A 21,008-nucleotide genomic window follows, 5' to 3' on the forward strand; every position below is an offset into this window, starting at 1 on the left:
TTCTTGGATATAGATTGCATTTTTGGACAGTTTTATTGTTGGAATTCACTAAAATGATAAATAATTTAAAAGTATTTCCCCATATTGCGTGTTCCAGATAGGTCAAAAGAATTAAATTCATATTTCTTTAATGTAGGTTATGGAAGATACACATATTATTTTAGAATATCACTAATAGCATGTAAAAGCAGTATTAATAACTCTGTTGATTACAATACTAATTGTGTGTCTCTCTGTACTATTTTATCCTGCTCTCAAAGTGAAAAGAAATACATCCATTTTTTCTTACTCTTCTTATTTTTATTTTGTTTATTTGTATTTTTTGCATTTTGAAAGTCAATTAAATAGTCAAGCATGTTGGAAATTGTGAAAGAGGAGAATTTGAGAGCCAAGAGCAAAACGCTTTTAAAGACTGAGATTTCGTTTAGTCTTGGATGCCATTATAGTGAATAATGGGAACTGATCCTAGACTTCAAAAGAAATATGACCATATGGTCTTACCATTCAGCACTTAATGCAGCTATGAATTTCCAGTTCTACCTCAACTTTTCATTTCCCCAGTGTTCCCCCTCACCTCTGTCATCTTACAAAAACGAAAGGAATCTGAAACCCTTTTTCACGTTTTCTGAAATACTTCCTGGTGCTGAGAAAAACCTTTTCTTTCTGAGAGTAGGGTTTCATAAAGAAAGGCAAAAACCTGAAACATTCATCAGATCCCCTGGGCTAATTACTGCGTCTCCAAAGTTTTTTATTCCTTTTAAATATGAACTCCTTACAATGATTCGTTTAGAGATCAACATGATTAATCCTTCTCAGTCACTACAAATGTCAGCGGCGGGATTAAAGGATTTAGACGGCCATGTTTACTCAACCTTAAATTTCTGTACTTAAAGACATGAGTTAAATAGCTCTAGTTTATCATTGTTTCATGCGAATGTTTTCCTCTTTAGTTCCCTCCTTTAGCTCCCCTGCCTAACTGATTGTTAACTAATTTTGGCTCTTAAGTAGGTAAGTGCCTCTTTCAGGCTTGGCAACCAACCTGCTTTGTAGATTACCTGCCAGAAGGTGTGAGTAGATAGACATAGCTTATAGCCCTCCTCCGGACACAGTGGGGGTAATCCTCTCCCCCTGCCTCAGCCTTTATTGGTCTGATGTCCGGAGCCCCAGATTACTGCTAAACTTGTATCCGGTTCCTTGCCACGTTGCCAATTTTGGATCCACATTGTGAGTCAACATGGTGCCGCTTCAGTCACAATTATTAAACACCTGCTGCTTCATGCCAAACCACACACATATTTATACCAGCACCTACTGCAATCTGATTATCAGATACTAGCAGATATATTGTGGGCATATTATCATTCATCGTTGGGTCTTGAGTTGTTCTAAAGAAATAATTACTAAGTGAAAAATAAAAGGCAAATTCATTTTCAGAACACTTTTGAGAAAAAAAAATTAAGTTTACAGTTATCAACCTCATTCCAAATGGTTGCTAATGTCAGAATTACACTGTTTTGCACTGAGAATCTAAATCCTTCATGGTACATGCTAAGATGCTCTTTCTTTGTAAGTCAGCAGGCACACAACCTAATTTTTCTCCTTTGAGTCACTAAACCTTCTCTTCAGCATCCATATGTTTGTCCTCCCCTGGAGGCTTCACAAATCTTATCTTCAAGCAAATGTATATTCTCTGGGGCCCTTCATGCTAATCCTGCTTTTCCCTGCTTGCAAGTACGCTAGGGGTTTTCCCTTCTCAGCGTCTCATCAAGTTCCCTGTCCAGTCTCAACCGCGCTCTTGCAGTGACAGAGGTGCCTTTCACAGCTGAGTTGCGGATGGACACTGGCGGAGTAGCCTGCCAGGGCTTCCATTAGACCCGTGTTCTGAGTAATAGACTGGGCTATAGACAGGCTGCGTCATGGCCATTTCCTCTGTCCCTTAGAAATTCGAGACTGTCGTTGCATGTTCTAGATGTTAATGTCTTGAATAGGTAAACTGAGAAAGTGATGAACACCATTGAAGATATTTATGTTTTATAGTCAGTAAAATGGGGAGGGAAAGTTAAGAGATTTAGTGGGATTCTAAGTTAATTTTTCAAATGTATTCATAGTTTTGGGTAGGGTTTTGTACGTAAAGGTTTGTACCCTCATTGAAATCTCTATTGCATGTTTAAGGATGGGTATTCTGTTCAAATAGTGACAAATTTAACATAAGGAAGTTTGGAGTGTCCCATAAAATATGCATTAGAACTCAAAGGGAAAAAAGTTCCATGCGTTTGTTTTATTGTGTGATCTTAACAGTTTGCAAACATAGCAAGGGAACTCCAGATAAGATGGTGACACAAGTCCCCCTGTTTCCAATGAGAAATGTTTGTCCAATTTGTAGGTTTGTGTTATGGCTCCACTCTTGAGGATTGGTGCTCCATATCTGAGAACAGATAATTCTGTCCAAACTGACAACAACCAAGGAAAATGCTTAAAGACAGTTATAGGCTATTGTATCCCTGTGTATTACATTTATATTGATTCTTCTCTCCATTTCCTATGCTCAGTTTTGGACTTGTTACCTCAGAAAAAAAATAGATGCTTATTTTCCTTTAAGAAAAAAAAAAAAAAGCCCCTCTATGATGAAGGGAAGAATTGGAGTAAAAGAAAAACATTGCTCCCATATTTCTTACACAGCTTCATTTCTTTACAGTAAATGAGGAAGGATTTTTAAAACCCAGCTTCTCCAAGAGGAAGCTGATTAATTTCTAATTATTGGATAAGAGCTATTAAACAGAAAAATCAAGAAAATATGTCTTTTTTATGAAAATACTTTTGTTTTTCTTTCTTGTAGTTAATACAAATTATCAGGGGAAGTAAAAATTCAAAACTATAGAATAGAAAATTACTGATTTCCTTCACAGCTCTTTCTGTATGATCCAACATCAAAGTTATATAGCCCTTCTCACCTTCATTCATGCTCCAAACCATACACATTTATTTAATTTGTTGATTCTCTTTCTTAGTTTCCAAAAATGGGATCATATTTATACACACTACTTTGCAACTTGTACTTTTTTACTTAAAATATATATAATAGGCTTCCCTCCCAGACATTTCCCTGGTGGCTCAGAGGTTACACCGTCTACTTGGAATGCAGGAGACCCGGGTTCGAACCCTGCGTCGGGAAGATCCCCTGGAGAAGGAAATGGCAACCCGCTCCAGTACTCTTGCCTGGAGATTCCCATGGAGGGAGGAGCCTGGTGGGCTACAGTCCATGGGATCGCAGAGTCAAACACGACTGAGCTACTTCACTTTCCCTTTCCCTTTCCCTCCCAGAACAGAAGATATAGGTCCAAACCCACTCTACTAGCCACGTAGTCTTCCATGAAAGGAATATAAAGCTTATTTAGCCATTCCCTTTCTGGTAAATATTCCAGTTATTTTAATTTTTGCAACAATGTCATTAAAAAAATTATTTGTACATATATGTTTAAGATTAGCTGATTTTATTTCTCTAGGATATAGTCTCAAAGGTAGACTTTATGGGCTAAAGAATATTTTAACTTTGGTAGAAAAATACATTTGAAAATTAAAGCAGTATATTAGAAGACAAAGAAAAAATAATAGAATAAAGTAACAATGAATTTGTGTAGCAGACCTACAGAATCCACTGCTTTCTAAGAGAACATGATGCTTGGCTCCAGTACAAATTTTATTACCAGTGACCATATAGTCCATCTCCTCATTGCAAGTTTGCTGTATGGTGTACACACTTGCATTGTGGAACAAAAGAAAGCCAACAGATAGTAACAAGTGAAGTTAAATAGAAGCCGGAGTCCTCACACACTGGTGCTGGGACAGGAACGTGGAAAGCAGGCTAGAAGTTCCTGAAAAGACTAAGCATAAAAGTACATGCAAGATGACCAGCAATGCCGCTCACAGGTGTATACACAAGAGAAATGAAAACATGGTATTCCATGGTAGCATTTTCATAATAGCCGAAAAAATGGAAACAACTCAAATCTCCATTCACTGTTGAACAGAGAGAGAAAGCGTGCTGTGTCCATACAATCAGAGAAGGCAATGGCACCCATATTGTTTGACCGTAAGAAGTGAGTACTGCCGCATGCTGTAATACGTGTGGATCTTGAAAACCCCACATCAAATGAAAACAGCCAGTTGCTAAAGTCTACATATTATAGGGCCCCTTTTCTTTGAAATGCCCAGAATAGGCACTTCTGTAGTGAGAGAAAGTGTTTTAGTGCTTGCCTGGGGCTGGAGGGAGTGGTGGGGTAAGAGGAGAAATAGGTGACTGATAATTGGTACAAAGGGTGATAAAAATATTATAAAATTGATCGTGCTGATAGTTGCACACCACCACGTGCTTACGAAAAACTGTTGACTTGGACACTTTACATAGGTTCATTGTACGGTTTGTGAGTTAGTATCTCAATAAAGCAGTTTTGGAAAGAAGAACAAGCAGGTGAAAGAGAGAAAACGGACAACTCTAGACATTCGAGCATGTAGACATAAGCAAGGAGAGAATACATGAGTTCCCAAGCTAGGCCCCCCTCCCCCGGGTTCTGCAGTCACCGCAGATGACTGAGGCTAGCTCCTCATGCAGACTTGTTTTCTTGTCAACTCACTCAGACACAGCAGATATCTTAGCTATCGATGACCATCCCTGCATTGCAGCTTTGAAACGTCCCTTCTTGGGCTTCCCTGGTGGCTCGGAGGTAAAGAATCTGCCTGTCAATGCAAGAAACATGGGTTTGATCCCTGGCCCAGGAAGATCCCACACGCCACAGAACAACTACGCCCATGCACCCCAACTATTGAGCCTGTGCTCTCGAGTCCAGGGGCTGCTAATGCCTGGGTGCCTAGAGCGTGTGCTCAGCAGCAAGAGAAGCCAGCGCAGTGAGAAGCCTGCACACCGCAACTAGAGAGGAGCCTTCCCTCACCACAACCAGAGAAAAGCCTGCTTCACAGCGAAAACCCAGCATAGTCAAAAATAAATAAATAAATGAATAATTTTTTTTTTAAAAAGAAAAGCCCCTTCTTGCTCAGATTAGGCTATAGACACCATGTAAGGGAAAGGCCATTCTGCAAGCCCCTGTTCCATTATTACAGAGATGCCCATGCGTGGCGCCAGCCTCATGGGACTTTGCTTTCACATGGTCCTTTCTACTTTGTCACATGCCCTCACTCATTTTTCAAAATGTGAACCTTTTTTTTTTTTTTTTTTAATGATGCAACTTGCCTGGACTGTTTATTCAGTTTTTCTTTTATAGATTTTTCAAATTTATGAGTGTCATAAAACAAAAATGCCTAATCTAGTCCAAGCTAACCTTGCCTTTTAATCACGAGAAATTTCATCCTCAGGTACACTTTATTCTTGCTGCAATTTATTATTTTGGGACTGTTTCAAATTGTAATGGGAAACTCTGTGGTTGGCCTTGCTGATCAAGGTTATCAAAATTCAATGTGCAGGAGATAAATACTGATTTCATCAGACTCAGCCAAAAAGAATTAATATAAAGACTCAGAGGGCAAAGAAAGAAATTAAAGTAATGGTATTAGAACCATTGCAAAGAACACAACCTGAAAAAGCAAAAAAGCATGGAAAATAAGAATAAAGGTATCCTCGTTTCTTTTAGGTTATTTGAAGCCAAAGATGACTTTAAGCAAGACGGTTATGTTTTCAGTCTGGTTCCAGAGCATCTTTGCTGCCTTTCTCTGCCTGTCTCTTTCCACTTCTCCACACTGACTTAAAGTCTTGCCTGAACAACTGCACCCAAGCCCCAAACTCCCAGCTCCACGGTACCTCAGCCAACTGCCTCTTCTCCCGATCAGGAATCCTTCTTTTCCTCCATCTTCCTTCCGTTTGTCGAAAGTGGCTGTGCTTTCCATTAGTATATCCCATCTTGCTAAACATTGCTCACCTGTAGGAAAAAAAATATAATAGCTTAATGTATTCTAATTTAATTACTAGAACTCCCCAGATATGTTTGCATTAAAATGAGGGATCCTACAAGCAAGACTCCTTAACCTAAAGGAGAATCAACAATAGTGGAATTTGAAGCACTGGATACACAGAGTTTTGATTGAAGGAAAAGTCGACTTTGGTGGTGATGTGGCTCTTCTAAAATTATTTGAAAGCAATCCTCTGCCTCCCTTCAAATTATACGTTTCTCTATCATTATTACATTTGTCTGGATGCTTATTTTTTGTCACTTTTCATTCTGCTCCCCTTTATGCTGGTCTCATTTATGTAAAGCATCACTTTTAAATATTTAAAATTTTTAATTTTCAGAATTTTTTAAATTGAATTAAAAATTCTTTAATTCCATAATGCTTGACATAATAACCCTTGTTTGTCCCCCCCTTCCCTATGTTGTCCCTCCCCTCCTGCCCTCTCCCCACTGGTAACCCCTAGTTTGTATTCTATAGCGGTGAATCTGGTGCTTTTTTGCTTTATTCACCAATTTGTTGAATTTTGTAGATTCCACATGTGATATTATACAGTATTTGTCTTTCTCTGTTTGACTTATTTCACTTAGCGTAATGCCCTTCAAGTCCATCCATGTTGCTGCATATGACAAAATTTAATTCTTTTTTATGATTGAATATTATTCCATTGCATATATATGTATATGTGTCTGTGTGTATATATATATACATATATATATATATGTGCAAGCTTATATACTGCAGCTTCTTTAATCATTGATCTGTTAATGGACACTTAGGTTGCTTCATACTTTGGCAATTGTAAATACGTTGCTATGAACATTGAGATACATGTATATTTTTGAATTAGTATTTTTTCTTAATATATACCCAGGAGTAGAACTGCTAGGTCATATGGAGTTCTATTTATTGTTTTTTGAGAAATCTCTATACTGTTTTCCACAGTGGCTGCGCCAATTTGCATTCCCACCAACAATAAAGGAGAGGCTTTTTTTTTCCTCCCACATCCTAACATTTGTTATTTGTGTTATTTGTGATGCTAGCCATTCTGACAGGTATGAGGTGGTATCTCACTGTAGTTTTGGTTTGCATTTCCCTGATGTTTAGCAAGGTTAAACATCTTTGGCCATCTGCATTTCCTCATTGTAAAAAATAGCTATTCAGTTCTTCTGCCCATTTTTAAATCAGGTTGTTTGTTTGTTTGATGTCAAGTTGTATGAGCTGTTTATATATGTTGGAAATTAATTCCTTATTGGTCATATCATTTGCAAGGAACTTCTCCCATTCATTAGGTTGCCTTTGTTTTGCGGATGGATTCCTTTGCCCTACAAAAGCGTAAAAAGCATCTCTTAAACCACGTCATGAGAGCCCTGAAAGATGGAGAAATGGAGTGGTAAATGATTACGTCCATAAGTGGCTTAAACTTAGGCTCACTGGATTTCAAGTTTAGTGCTCTTTCCCAAGAAAGCCAAAGCAGACTTAACTTAGTAAGGAATCTAACACCTTACTTTCTAACTTGCATTTCAGAAACAGCCCTTAAGAATTTGAATCATTGCTAGACATTGGTTTCAAAGGGTTAGATGTTTAAGGAGTTTGGGATGCACATATAAATTCATAGGGATGACGCCCTAGATATTTATCTGCAAAGTGAGCTGTGTTTGTGTACCCAGATAGCAAATAATCAAGATTGCCATTTTCTGCTTTCCTTCACTCCATAGATTTTTGCATCAAGATGGCAATAGTGTGAAAAGTCAATAATGTGGGGAATTTTTCAAGTTACATTTCAGAGATTAGAAACAGAGTTCTCACTGGCTTTTAACTTGTCTCTGATTTTTATTCTCCAATGTGGGAGCCTCCCACTGGAAAGATGCACAGGATCTTATCATTCATTCTCACACTTGAAAAATTATTTTGGAAACTCAACATGTTTGATGGTGATGTTTAACTGTCTTACACCCTTTCCTCCCTCTCCATTTTAAAGGTGATATAATAGGAACGGATAAGCGCTTTCACATTAACCATCCATTACATTCCTTTAACTCTCCATGACATTGACCTTTTTGGGATTTACTTTCATAAGTACAGTCCACACTAACTCTTTGAAAAATACTGACCATACTGTGTCTTACCCCATTAAGCTTGCCCACTTTCTCACTGTTCAGTGGGTTCTTATTCCCTCCTCTTTATTTTTGCTGTTTTCTTTTTGACATACCTTTTGGTGCAAATACATGTTCATGTCTCTCTGAGATAATTTGCAGCTAATTGTAGCAACAGATTTTCATTATTTATGAGTGTCATTGTCAGAATCCATCTGGAAGTCTGACCGAGACGAGGCAGATTCCTCCTCCTGATCTGACCGTGGCCATAATGCAGTGAACCACTCTGGTTAAAATGGGCTGAGTGCTGGAGGGCGCTAATATTTTTACAACCAAATATTTACTATCGTGTGCATTATGTTTGATTCATTTCCTAAAAGAGTCAAGACATTATTTTATTGCAAATAATTTATGATACACTCTTTTTAAAAAATGGAATGTATGTTATTTCTCATACCAGCCAATTAACTTTAAAGTGTTCGTGGATAGGTAAGAGAGGGAAGTGGGAAAATGAAGAGGATGAGTAAAATAAATGCTTAATATTCTTAAAAGCTTGGTATTATAGAGAAGCATTGAAATCAGTCTTGGTATACTATTATTCTTTTTCCTGTATTTCGATTCTAGTTGGTATCTCAATCTCAGATTCTACCATGCCAATGAGACAGGCAAGAGAAGGCGCATATGTATGCATCCTCTAAGCAAACAGTTTTCTCTCCCTTCTCACCCCTGGTATCATAAAACATAGGTGAAATTTCAAGAGTAAACACAGGATTGGAAAAGCCATTAATAATGGCAGTCATTTTAAAGTGTCACCTAATTTAAACACTTTTCCTTTAAGTTATTGCAGTGCCATGAGTTTTATTATGCTCCGTTTATTAGTGAAAACCTTCAGGGTTCACAACCATTCATTTTTCAGGGAATTTGATTTTATCATTAATTTTTAAATACATAATACTCCTACTTTATTTTTTTAGAGTGTACTTTATTTGCATGAATTGCTATACTTCTATCAATACAGATGTTTCTAGGTGTTTATTAAAGCAGAAGTCAGATGTCTGCACATTTTCAAGACTTTACACTCCAAAAGTTAGTGTATGTTTGTACACAAAAACACAATATTTTTATTGGTTGTTAAGTGTTAAGTGGAAAAATATAATAAAGACTGCCCAAACCCCTGTTTCTAATTAGCAGGTAGCTTATTCTAGAGGGCAATCTTTTCTCTTCCTAAGGGGTGACTTCTGGGTGGAAAAATCCTAACGTTTGGGATAAGAGCTAGGACCAGGGAAATATTTCTGACAGTTAAGGCTTTCTCTGGGTTGAGTTTTCATGGTCTGGACCACTTTTCCTGCCCAGCATTCTGGAGGTGCTTATGGGCTGAAATAAGGAGCTCTGAGCTGGGTGGGTGGAAGGTCAGAGGTGGAGCCCCCCCTCACACCCACCCCTCCCCTAACTGGACCTTACTAGATCACATGTCGGAGAAGGCAATGGCACCCCACTCCAGCACTCTTGCCTGGAAAATCCCATGGGAGGAGCCTGGTAGGCTGCAGTCCATGGGGTCGCTAAGAGTCGGACACGACTGAGAGGCTTCACTTTCCCTTTTCACTTTCATGCATTGGAGAAGGAAATGGCAACCCATCCATTGTTCTTGCCTGGAGAATCCCACAGTTGGGGGAGCTTGGTGGGCTGCCATCTGTGGGGTCACACAGAGTCGGACATGACTGAAGCAACTTAGCAGCAGCAGCAGCAGCAGCAGCAGCAGATCACATGTCATGTGAAGCTGATGCCAATACCTAGTGCTGAGAGCGCAAAAATCTGGATGCTTAAGTGTTTATTTTAGGGAGATTTTGTTTAAGAAAATAAAATCTTAAGTGAAATGTATACTCACTGGCTGTTTTGTTTTTTTTCCCCTCTAATTAGGACAAAATTTTACCCTAAGGCAGTTAGGCGTTTGTGAACCAGCAACTCGAAGAGGACTGGCATTTTGTGCGGAAATGGGGCTCCCCCACAGAGGTTACTCGATCAGTGCAGGGTCAGACGCCGATACTGAGAATGAAGCAGTGATGTCCCCAGAGCATGCCATGAGACTGTGGGGCCGGGGGGTCAAGTCAGGCCGCAGCTCCTGCCTGTCAAGCCGGTCCAACTCAGCGCTCACCCTGACAGATACAGAGCATGAAAACAAATCCGACAGTGAAACTGGTAAGTTCCTTTTTTGTGGCTTTATAATGTTGGCGTCCGGTGCTTCTGTCTGTTTTGGTTGACTCTGGAGGAATGGCTTCCTTCTCTTTTTTTTTTTTTTTCTTGCTTTCTTTGCATTGCAACACAGTAGCACTCAAAAAATGTCCTTCAATATTGCATTATTTTTCCTAGGGAAAAAAAGTCAACGTTCGACATCAGAGTGTTAAGTTGTGTTATGCAAGCATTCTCTGTTGTGTTAGCTATAGTTTTGAAAAACAGTCTAATCATGTACAGAAAAAAAAAAAAAGGTTGGCTTTGGCTTATCTTGAACCATGTCACCTGTTATCCTCCATGGAGTAGCAGAACAAGTAGTGATAAAATTTACCCCAGAGCCAGCTTGTAATCAGAGATGTCTTTGTAGATTCCTCTTAAAAATATCTCAAAGAAGTTCCAGAATCTCAGAATGGATGAGTGAGCACACAGAATGGTTTATTAACAGGGCTCAAGTGATTGAAGAACAAATTTGATCATGCTTTTAACTTACTGGTTGATGAAAGCAATTGAAATCTTGATAAAGAGAAGGGAGTGTGGTCTTTGATGTGCTTTGGAGACTGGATTACTCTGCAATTAAATCCATGCACAAAAATTGGATTTTTTTCGGGTATCCAAATAGCAGTTTTACATACTTTAAGAGAAATATCTTTATAAATTATTTGATCTTTCCCTTTCACCAATACAAAATGATAAAGAAGCAGTTAGTGTATATGCAATAATAGATTTTAAAGGAAATTTAATTTTTAGTCAGTGCAGCTTCTAGGAAAAATTGGAGCATCAGCACCAAAGCACCAGACAACAAAATGACATTTCTTCTTTAGCGTTTAATATTAACAGTGCGCTAGCTGCTTTAACCTGGTTATTAATGCTGTGTGTATATGATGCATCAAAAGCAAAGAGAAAATTAAAATGGAAGAATTGTGTGACTTGTGAAAAGAAAGATGGTGTTTTACCAATGGTATTTTATTTTTATTCTTTATGGAGCAACTTTGTCAGCTCTGCTTTGTGATAGGAAAACAGGCCCACTGTCCGCGTTCAGTCTCAGCCAGGTCACTGAATGAAGTGCTGGCTAGTGCATCGCACTGTGTGTTACTTGTTTTCTTACTATTAGAAAAAAAAATCTGCTTTAAACCAATGAAAACAATATCTCATGGAGGATATTTTAGTGCATTAAAACAAAGTCATGATCGATTAATAATAGAAACTCATATATTCATTTTGAAGTGTGAGTTATTGATGGAGGCTAGCTTCATCCCAACCCAAAATAGGAAACAAGGACGGTTCTACCTGACACAATGAGTCTTAGAATCTGACTGCAGCATTTTCCTGAACCAAACTGTCCACCTCAGTGAAACCTGGGTTTCTACCACTTTTCACTGTGGATTCAGAAGTCACTCACCTTAAGTAAGTAAGATTTGGCATAAACTTTGCTTCCTGTCCATCTGTATCTTTACATAACCCTCTCCAAGCAATTTTAGGTACTGTGGTTATATTCAAATACATGATTTGATGTTTGATTTTCCTAAAATATATGTCAAATTTTGTGATGGTTTTGGAGGAGAGCAGAGGAGAATGCGGGAGGATGATGCAAATCACTTCTGATTTGCTGCATCGTGGGCCGTTCATCTGCATAGCCACTAAGTATTGTCCCACATTGGGTCAGCTTGCCACACACAACCTGTGAGACATCTCTCTCTTATGACAGATATATCTTGTTATTGTGTCTGTATTGCTAAAAGCTAATTTTTATTATTTTTTAAATTGTATGTCTGCTAAAATGGTCTCACAATGAATTCCCAAACACACACCATTTTGTTCTTTTCAGAAAACATAAAACTTAGAAATTTTTCCACCTTTAGTTAACTAAAGGTTAACTAAAGTGTCTATTATCCAAATGATTGGAGGCGGGAAGCCTGTTGAGTTTCCCACATCACTGCCCCCTCCCTCTGCATGATTATTTTGAACTAGAGGAGGAACTTGTTGCCCTAGGAATCTCCTTGTCCCTGTCGTGATATAAAGTCAAGAATGAACACTTAGACACGTCTGTTTCTCCATGTGGTCATTCTGAACCAGAATGAAGAGAGACACAGACAGGGTGTCAAGGGCCTTGCCTTGAGATTCAGAACATTTGGTAGTATTTGTTGAGAGTAAATAGGTCAGTCAAAAGTATAAAGTGTCAAAAACAATATTTGTTGAGCTGGGCAAGTGATGACTTCAACTTATGTGTACTCTTTCCCCAAGGTTTGGCTGGGGTTGCTTTTCCAAACAACATTTTGTCGGTCTAAGAACTCCCAGTGAGTCAGCTCAGGGAAGGAAATACAAGAAGAAATAAAACAGATATGACCTCTTATTTCGGAGAAGGCAATGGCACCCCACTCCAGTACTCTTACCTTGAAAATCCCATAGATGGAGGAGCCTGGTAGGCTGCAGTCCATGGGGTTGCTAAGAGTTGGACATGACTGAGCAACTTCACTTTCACTTTTCACTTTCATGCATTGGAGAAGGAAATGGCAACCAACTCCAGTGTTCTTGCCTGGAGAATCCCAGGGATGGGGGAGCCTGGTGGGCTGCCGTCTATGAGGTCTCAGAGAGTCGGACGTGACTGAAGTGACTTAGCAGCAGCAGCAGCAGACCTCTTATTGAACACTGGATCTTTCGTAGACTTCATATGTGTTCTATAGGAACATTTCAGATCATTTATTCTGAATTTTCAGTGATTTGTCAGAAAGAGCAAGATTGCATTGAGATCCATTACATTAAGGTCTGGGGAACATAATCTTCTGATATTTAGCATACCTTATCATTTGGAATTGTGGAATTAAATGAGAATATTGAGACTTTTTTTCTGATATGAAAAAATTTTTGTTAGGCTGAGTTATAGTAAAATCTAAAATTTGTAATCATACCCAGGGTCTTCTAACATCTTTTTAAACAATATCCTCAAAACCTTTACCAATTTTTACTATTATTACTACTTCTAGTCAAATATTGGGCTTCCCTGGTGGCTCAGATGGTAGAGACTCTGCCTGCAATGCTGGAGACCTAGGTTTGATACCAGGGTTGGGAAGATCCCCTGGAGGAGGGCCTGGCAACCCACTCCAGTATCCTTGCCTGTAGAAATCCCCATGGACAGAGGAACCAGGCAGGCTACAGATTATGGGGTCACAAAGAGTCAAATATTTCTAACATAGACTTTCTAAAATAATTCATTTTGGCATTCTTAATTGCTGTCACTCTGAAAGGTTATTGATTTTCCAGCTGTATTTTCCTTTGACCTCCGATTATTTAAATTTTCTGGTTGTATTCACTTTTGTGTGAGCTTGCGGTGTGTCCCAAGAAGCCCTGTTATATCACTGTAAGTTGAAACAAGAAGGATGTGCATAAAATAACTCGCCAAAATGAAACTAACTTAGAAGCCATACACTGTCTTCTTTCTCCCCTCAGTTTAGAAGGGGAGTTTGGGTTGACTGTTTTCATCATTTGAGGTTAACTGTGAATAAGGCTGTTTTCCCCAGAAAACAAAATAATATTCAACATTTGTGAAATCATGTAAGCCAAGTGACTAATGTTCTACTTATAACTTCAAAGAAAAGTTTAGTCACTAAAAGGGATTAGATTTCATTTATTTATTGATAAATAGGTCAACAGTTCAAGTTAAGGAGGCACTGGGACTGCTGTGAGGCTAATGAAATTTTGGTGGCCTGAGCATCCCACGAGAGTCAAGGAACACTCGGACTATGTCACATGTCTCCATGTTAGCAGAGATTCTAAACAAGTGATAAAATAGGTTCTTTTGCAAAGCTAACCCTTCACCAACCATGAGGAGTTGAAGTTAAAAGCATTTTGAGGGAAAAAAAATTGTTACAGTACATTCAATTTCATATCAAATTCCAAATGTTAATATTGTTCCGAATTAAGGACATGGGAGAAGACCTTTCTTAACAGGTATTGACAACTTTCTGAGTCACCTGCCATGCTCCAGGCAAATGCTGGAGGGTCAGTGGTTTGTGACCACCTATAAGCAGTGGTTCTAGTAAGCTGTCAAGAGGTTACAAAATAATTGTGATGAGATGCTGTAATCAAAGGGAAAATTGCCAGTATGTTCTGGATGGTTCAAGGCATCTTTCCTGTCTCTGATGGATTGTTAAAAGACAGACCCCTGACTGAATGCCCACTCTCTAGCCTTGCAAGTAATCTGATTTAAATTCCAAATATCTATTTAAATGTCAGGAACAAAGGACTTTTTTCCTCCCAAAACATCAAGCTTTAAAAATGTTTTATTTGTACATCTTTTCCCAGAAGAAGACTAGCATGCATTCAATGTTGTTATCCTTTGTCAGCTAGCAGCTCAGTACCGTGAAAAATGCCTCGATTCAGAAGCACAGTACACAGGGTGTTGATCCTCTCATTTGAGCCCCTAAGATGGTTTGCTCTTGAGACACCCAGAGCTCAAGCTCCCAACTTCCCCCATCTCTGCCTGGCCGCTTGGTCAACTGTATGGCTGGCACCAGGGATGTGGACGTCTTGACCTGACTCTTTCTGCCTTTCTCTGCAGCCTCTTATGCCACTTGGAAAGCGATGACCTTTGACATTAGGCAGACCAAGAGGAGCTGGCTCTCTTCTTCTATCTGGGAAACTTGAGAGCCTTCACTGAGATCAAAGATGAGGAGGTGTTATTGAGGGCAGACTTCCTGGGTTGGTATTGGCTCTGCTGTCTCCCAGCTGTGTGACTTTGGGCAAGTGACTTAACCTTTCTGTAGTATATGGAAATCACCAATGGTATACAGTCCTTACAGGGCTGCTGTGAGGATTAAATGGACTCTTGAATAGGCAATGCTTAGAATGACAGTGCCTGGTGTCGAGTGAGTTCCAAATAAGGGGTGGAGGGGATACTCTTTCTGTTAATTGTAAATGGCGGGAAATTATATCTCCTTATTAAGTGTGGAGATTAAGCTAGGTAAACAGTATCAAGTACCTACACAGTTTGGGCCCAAGGTCAATGTCCCCTCCCTCTTTGCCATCCTCCCTTTGTCTGCATTAGTCGAGTATCTGTGCATTGGGTGAAATGAGGGAGAAAGAATGGTCTCCTCCAGAAGGGGCACTGCCAATTTGCATAGCCTGGAATCTCTGTCACCATTTATTGACTCTTTTATTTTTCTCTAAAATCCCACATACTTTTTAATTCACTGTAATTAAATGAACGAACATTAAGTGGGGCTGATAATTAGTCTGATGGCTGTAGACTTCAAAGAGACCAGCCTGTTCCTTCCCCTCCTGGTCAAAGGAAATTTCAAAAGTGGTGCTTCCCTCCAAGGCATGTCACTTAGACAGCCAGTCAATTAAAAGGCGATTCAAGTGATGCTCATCCGTTCACATAATAAAGTAAATCATTCCTGGAAGAGTTTATTTCTCACCTGGGATCTTAGCAGTATACCTGTGGTAGGACCTCACTTTTGCCACAAAGATTGTGCAGTTACTAAAGTATCCAGGGATGATGTGGCTAATAATAAGGGTAGAGCATTATTGTGCAATATTTTTAGGTGTATTAGAGACTTGATTTGCTGGACTAAAACACTTCTAAAAACCAAGGTACTTGTGCTTTGAAATAGTATTTTTAAAGTCTGCTTTCTATATGGATGTGTGTGGTCAGTCGTGTCCAACTCTATGTGTTCCCATGGACTGTAGCGCACCAGGCTCCTATGTCCGTGAATTATCTAGGCAAGAATACTGAAGTGAGTTGCAATTCCCTCCTCCAGGGGATCTTCTTGACCCAGGGATCAAACTCACATCTCCTTTACCATCCATTACCACTGCACCATCTTTATGGATAGATAGATTCTAAAAGTTGAGCTACTGTACTTAAAAAAAAAAAAAGATACACCCCTTAAACCAATTTGACAAACGATCGTAATGATGTTCACATCACTCTCACAACAGAGTACTTTATTTTGCAATCAAAATTACGTTGTCGGGAAAAATATATTCTCTGAAAAAGTGTTTGTGGTTGTTGTGTATCACTCACTTGTGTCCAACTCTTTTGTGATCCCAGGGACTGCAGCCCACAGGCACCTTGTCCATGGGATTTTCCAGGCAAGAACGCCTGGAGTGGGTTACCAGTCCCTTCTTCAGGGGATCTTCTAGACCCAGGACTCGAACCTGCACCTCTTGTGTCTCCTGCATTGGCAGGCAGAGTCACTGGGAATATCCCCAAAAAAGTGGGCAAGGAGGTTATTTCCTCTGAGCAACTGAATATATGTGAGAGAAGAGAAATGGAAGGATTTGTAACTATTCTATCACCAATCAAGATCTAGAATAGTTTGGGAGAAACTGCTAGTGACCTTGGAGTACCCTGTTAAATCGTATATTTGTAATGCTTCTAGCCACCACACAGGTGTCATTTCTGTCCTGGCTCTTTTTACAAAGGGAGAATATCTGAGTTTTCCAGAAACAATTTGAAGAGAGGTATATAATTTCACCTAACTAGCCTAATTTCATTCCTTCAACTTGATCTTTATCAACTCTCAGCCCACTTTGAAAATTGATTGCAAGAATTAAGGTGGAATTCCACTGTTGTGTGAAATAAATTTCACGAGATTCTACCACACATACTGAACCATAACTCGAATATAAATCCCATCTTGGGCCCTCTTCTGGCATGTAATGGTCAATTCTGGCATGTTCTACTCTTGTAAATTATATTTTATGTTTTCTGTGCTCTGCGATGTCAAAAATAGCAAAAGTAATATGTTGCATGCTTACTAAATCAAGGTCAGAATGAAAGTGCAGCTTTGCAAAGTGCAAATAGTTTCCAATATATAAAAATAATTATATCACCGTGATGTGTATATGTTTATAGTTTAAATAGCAACTTATACTATTCTTTAAGCAAAAGCTTCTCTATTTCATTTGGGATGAAATATATTCACTTCATGGATATGTTACAAGTCACTTAAGCACAGTAAGTGATGATTTAAATAAAATTTTTTAAAAATTTAGTACTATGAAGCTAGAATTAAGAATACCATAACGTCCACAACCATGGTTGTTATCACTTAAGTATTTACATACATTTATATTTCTCTATTCTAAGAGGATTTTTGGAATTCTTGACAGCTTGTTCTTCTTTACACAAATATTGGCATTTCTACAAAACAACTTGCATTTTAAGTATTTTTATTCAAAGTATATAGAATATATGCTTTTTCTGTTTAAAAGCCTAATGTTCTTTTAATTGTGGAGTTGAAATCAAAAGAAAGCACACCAACACATATCAAAACTGATGATGTATGCTGTTTTAATTTTTGATTGTGTTTTGATATCCTTGAAAAATCACAGCAGTAGCAGTAAAATTGTTTTAATTAATGAATTGAATAGCAGCAAATGCTGAATCAGGTTTATTGATGTAATTATCACTGAAATAGAAAAGATAAGTGTTAAAGCCATAGAACCTTAGTTTATTTGCCATTTCAAGGGTATTCAAGTGTTTGAAGAGGAACTAACTGATTTGGGGGGTGTGTTATTTATAGAATATTCTTCTCAGGTCATAATAATTCTGTTAATGAGCATCACATCCACATACAAGTTTAAACGTGAAAAATCTACGTTATTTACTAAATAGCTTGAATGAGGGTTTCACTGTATTGGAATTTTCTTCTCTTTATCATTTTACTTGAGATAGTTTTCCATAATGATTAGATTATAAACTAAATGTAAAAGCTTTTTGAATTCATATTAAAATGGATACAAATGCATATAAAGTTGAGAAAGGAACAATTTTAAATGTCTTATGAATTATACCTTGACTGTAAACATTAAGTCACACAGAAGCTGAAAACTGAATAAAGTTGGGACATGACTTTTTGAATTGATTTCTTACTTAGTATAGCAACTACATTTTCATTCAATGAGTGGTCAATGTTAGGTATTGTACCAGGGGCTGGAGGGAAAAATGAGTAAGATATAGTCTCTGATTGTAAAAATTCACAGGCTGGTTGGGCAAATAGACAAGTAAATATTGCATTTTAATTTTAATGTGCTAAGTAATACTACAGCACAGAGTGCAGAGTTGATGTCAGCATAGAGCAGATTCTTGCCACAGAGACAGGAGAGGCAGCAGAGGAAAAATGGCTTCATAAAGGAGGAAGGAAGCAGCATTGGTTATTGTTGTGGTTGCCACCCAGTTCAGTCGTCCAACTCTGCGACCCCATGGACTGCAGTACCCCAGGCCTCCCTGTCCCTCACCATCTCCTGAAGTTTACCCAAGTTCATGTCCGTTGCATCGGTAATGCCGTCAAGCCATCTCATCCTCTGACATGCTCTTCTCCTTCTGCCCTCTATCTTTCCCAGCCTCAGGGACTTTTCCAATGAGTCGGCTGTTGGCATCAGATGACCAAAATACTGGTACACGGGCTCAAAGGATGTGCAAAAATGCAAGATGTAGACAAAGCAATGAAGGAGAGGGTGTAAAATCCCCGTGAACTGTTGCAAGAGTTGCAGGCTGTTTGGTGCCTGGAACGCAGGTTGTGTATGGATGAGCGATGAGTGTTTGGTCTACAGATAGCCCCAGACCAGACTGCAAAACACCTTCCGTGGCCATGCTAAGGAATTTGTACTTTTTCTGTAGGGAATGGGAGTCTCTGAAAATTTTTCATGCAAGGGAATATTACAGTCATATTTACCATTTACAGAGTACCTTGAGAGCAGTGTAGGGCGTTGGCTGTCTTTCCCACAAAGGGAGTAAGCTCTGTAGGGCCACGGCCCTATTCACCGTTGTGTCTCTGTGCTCCCTCATGCAGTGCCTGATCCTGGAGCCAGAACTGTGGCTGCACAGCTCCATATTGGAGGTCAAACTTGAGAGGAAACTAGCCAATCAGGGAGTGTTATAATTAGCAAAGTGAGAAAATACAAATGTTTGAACCAAGAATTGGAAGGGAAAGGGAGACATTAAAATTCGACAGAATGAAAACTTGATTAATTCTGCATTGGGGGTAGGGAAGAAGAAAGCATTTAAAAGACTCTCTAACATGGAAGTGATGGTGTAAATCCAAGTGGGAGCTTAAAGCATATTGTTTAATAAAGTCAGTGATTCAGACAAGGCCAGGTTGTATTTGAGGGGTCTGTGGGACATCAAAATTCTGAATGGATTAAGCAGTTATATATATATATGTGCTTTGCTGGTAGCTCAGATAGTGAAGAATCTGCCTGTTGATGCAGGAGATGCAGGGTTCATTTCCAGGGTCAGGAAGATCCTCTGGCAGAGGGCATGGCTATTCACTCCAGTATTCTTGCCTGGAGAATTCCATGGACAGAGGAGTCTCGCAGGCTACAGTCCATGTGGTTGCAAAGAGTCAGATATGACTGAGTGACTAATACCTTCACTTTTCATATATATAAGATTCAGTTAGATTTTGTTCAGAAATGTTTACCGTATGATCTGTACAACTGCAGTGAAAGCCATGGGGCATAATCAAACCTCTCCCCAAAAGCAGATAAAATGAGAAAAGAAGAGGAATGAAAGTATAATACTGAGGTCACCAACATTTAACATAAAGTTATAGAAGAAGCACCAATGAAAGAAACAAAGAGGGGCTTTCCATAGAGACAAAAGGAAGTATCAGTTCACGAAGACCACAGAGGCAGGAAATGATTAGCAGTCAGACATTTCCAGAAGTGTAGTAAGTGAAGGACTTCAAGCATAGAAGTGATAGCCTGTGGATTGCACAGAGGATATGAATTTCTGAGTAGTGCATGTGGTCACCAAGTGGCAGTGGGTGGAGAGATGAACAGAAACTATGGCACCAGCAAGCGCAGATTTTTCTCTCCAAACCTGAACTAAGGAAAGAGTTAGGTGTAACTCCTGGGGAACACAAGGGCAGGGATGTTTTTATATTGGAGGACATTTCAGGATCTTTCCGAGGAAATGGAAGGGGTGATATTCTAACAAGAAGATCGAAGTGAAGATTAAAGGGGAAATGAGGTCTGGCCTCTGAGGGGTCAGGAGCAGAGAGATCTTGGAATAGAAACTTAGGTAACTGAATTCCTCGATACTTTTTATCTTCTAAAGTACTTTTCATCTTACAATTTTGTGTACATCAGTAGCTTAGAGTTTGCTGTAGGAGAGAGATACCTTTAAAAGGTATCTTTCTGGGACTTCCCTGGTGGCCCATTGGTTAAGATTTCAGCTTCCAATGGGGGTGTGGGTTGGATCCCTGGTCAGCGAGCTAAGATACCATGTGCCTCCTGAACCAAAACACCAAAATATTAAAATAGAAGAAGCAGCAGCAATTTTGTAACAAGTTTAACGAAGACTTTAAAAATGATCCACATCAATAAAAAACTTAAAAATAAATACAAGGTACATTTGTATCTACACTAATTAAAGTCATAGCAAATATCCAGGCAGTGTAGGAAAAATCGATGATATTCAGTGGAGTTAAAAGTTCATGTCATCAAAAGGTTTGGGGGACAGTACATTTTTATTCACAATTGATATTTTGTTTAAAATAGCTTTATAAAGCTATTAAATATAGCGCATCTAGAGTTCAATGAAAAACAGATAATTATCAATTCTGGATCCTGAAATAACAGGATTGTCCTCAATATGGGACTCCCATACAGATACATAGATAACTTCTTAAATCCTTTCCTTGATCATTGATTTGTATGTGTGTGTATATGATCTATATAAAATATATAGGTATATAATAAAATAGACATATAGATATATAA

General features: G+C 38.8%; 1 protein-coding gene across 7 annotated transcripts in view; it reads left to right on the forward strand.

Moving 5' to 3' along the window:
* The window catches only part of TENM3 (teneurin transmembrane protein 3), a 2,757,765-nt gene that overhangs the window by 2,320,766 nt on the left and 415,991 nt on the right, over positions 1 to 21,008 (forward strand). For all 7 annotated transcript variants that reach the window (XM_060406900.1, XM_042241437.1, XM_042241441.1 and 4 more), the window contains one exon: positions 9,969 to 10,247. In XM_060406900.1, the coding sequence (XP_060262883.1) occupies positions 9,969 to 10,247 (279 nt within the window). The remainder of the gene's footprint in view (positions 1 to 9,968; positions 10,248 to 21,008) is intronic.

The sequence above is a fragment of the Ovis aries genome, chromosome 26, assembly GCF_016772045.2.
Source record: "Ovis aries strain OAR_USU_Benz2616 breed Rambouillet chromosome 26, ARS-UI_Ramb_v3.0, whole genome shotgun sequence".
Classification (NCBI taxonomy): Eukaryota; Metazoa; Chordata; class Mammalia; order Artiodactyla; family Bovidae; genus Ovis; species Ovis aries.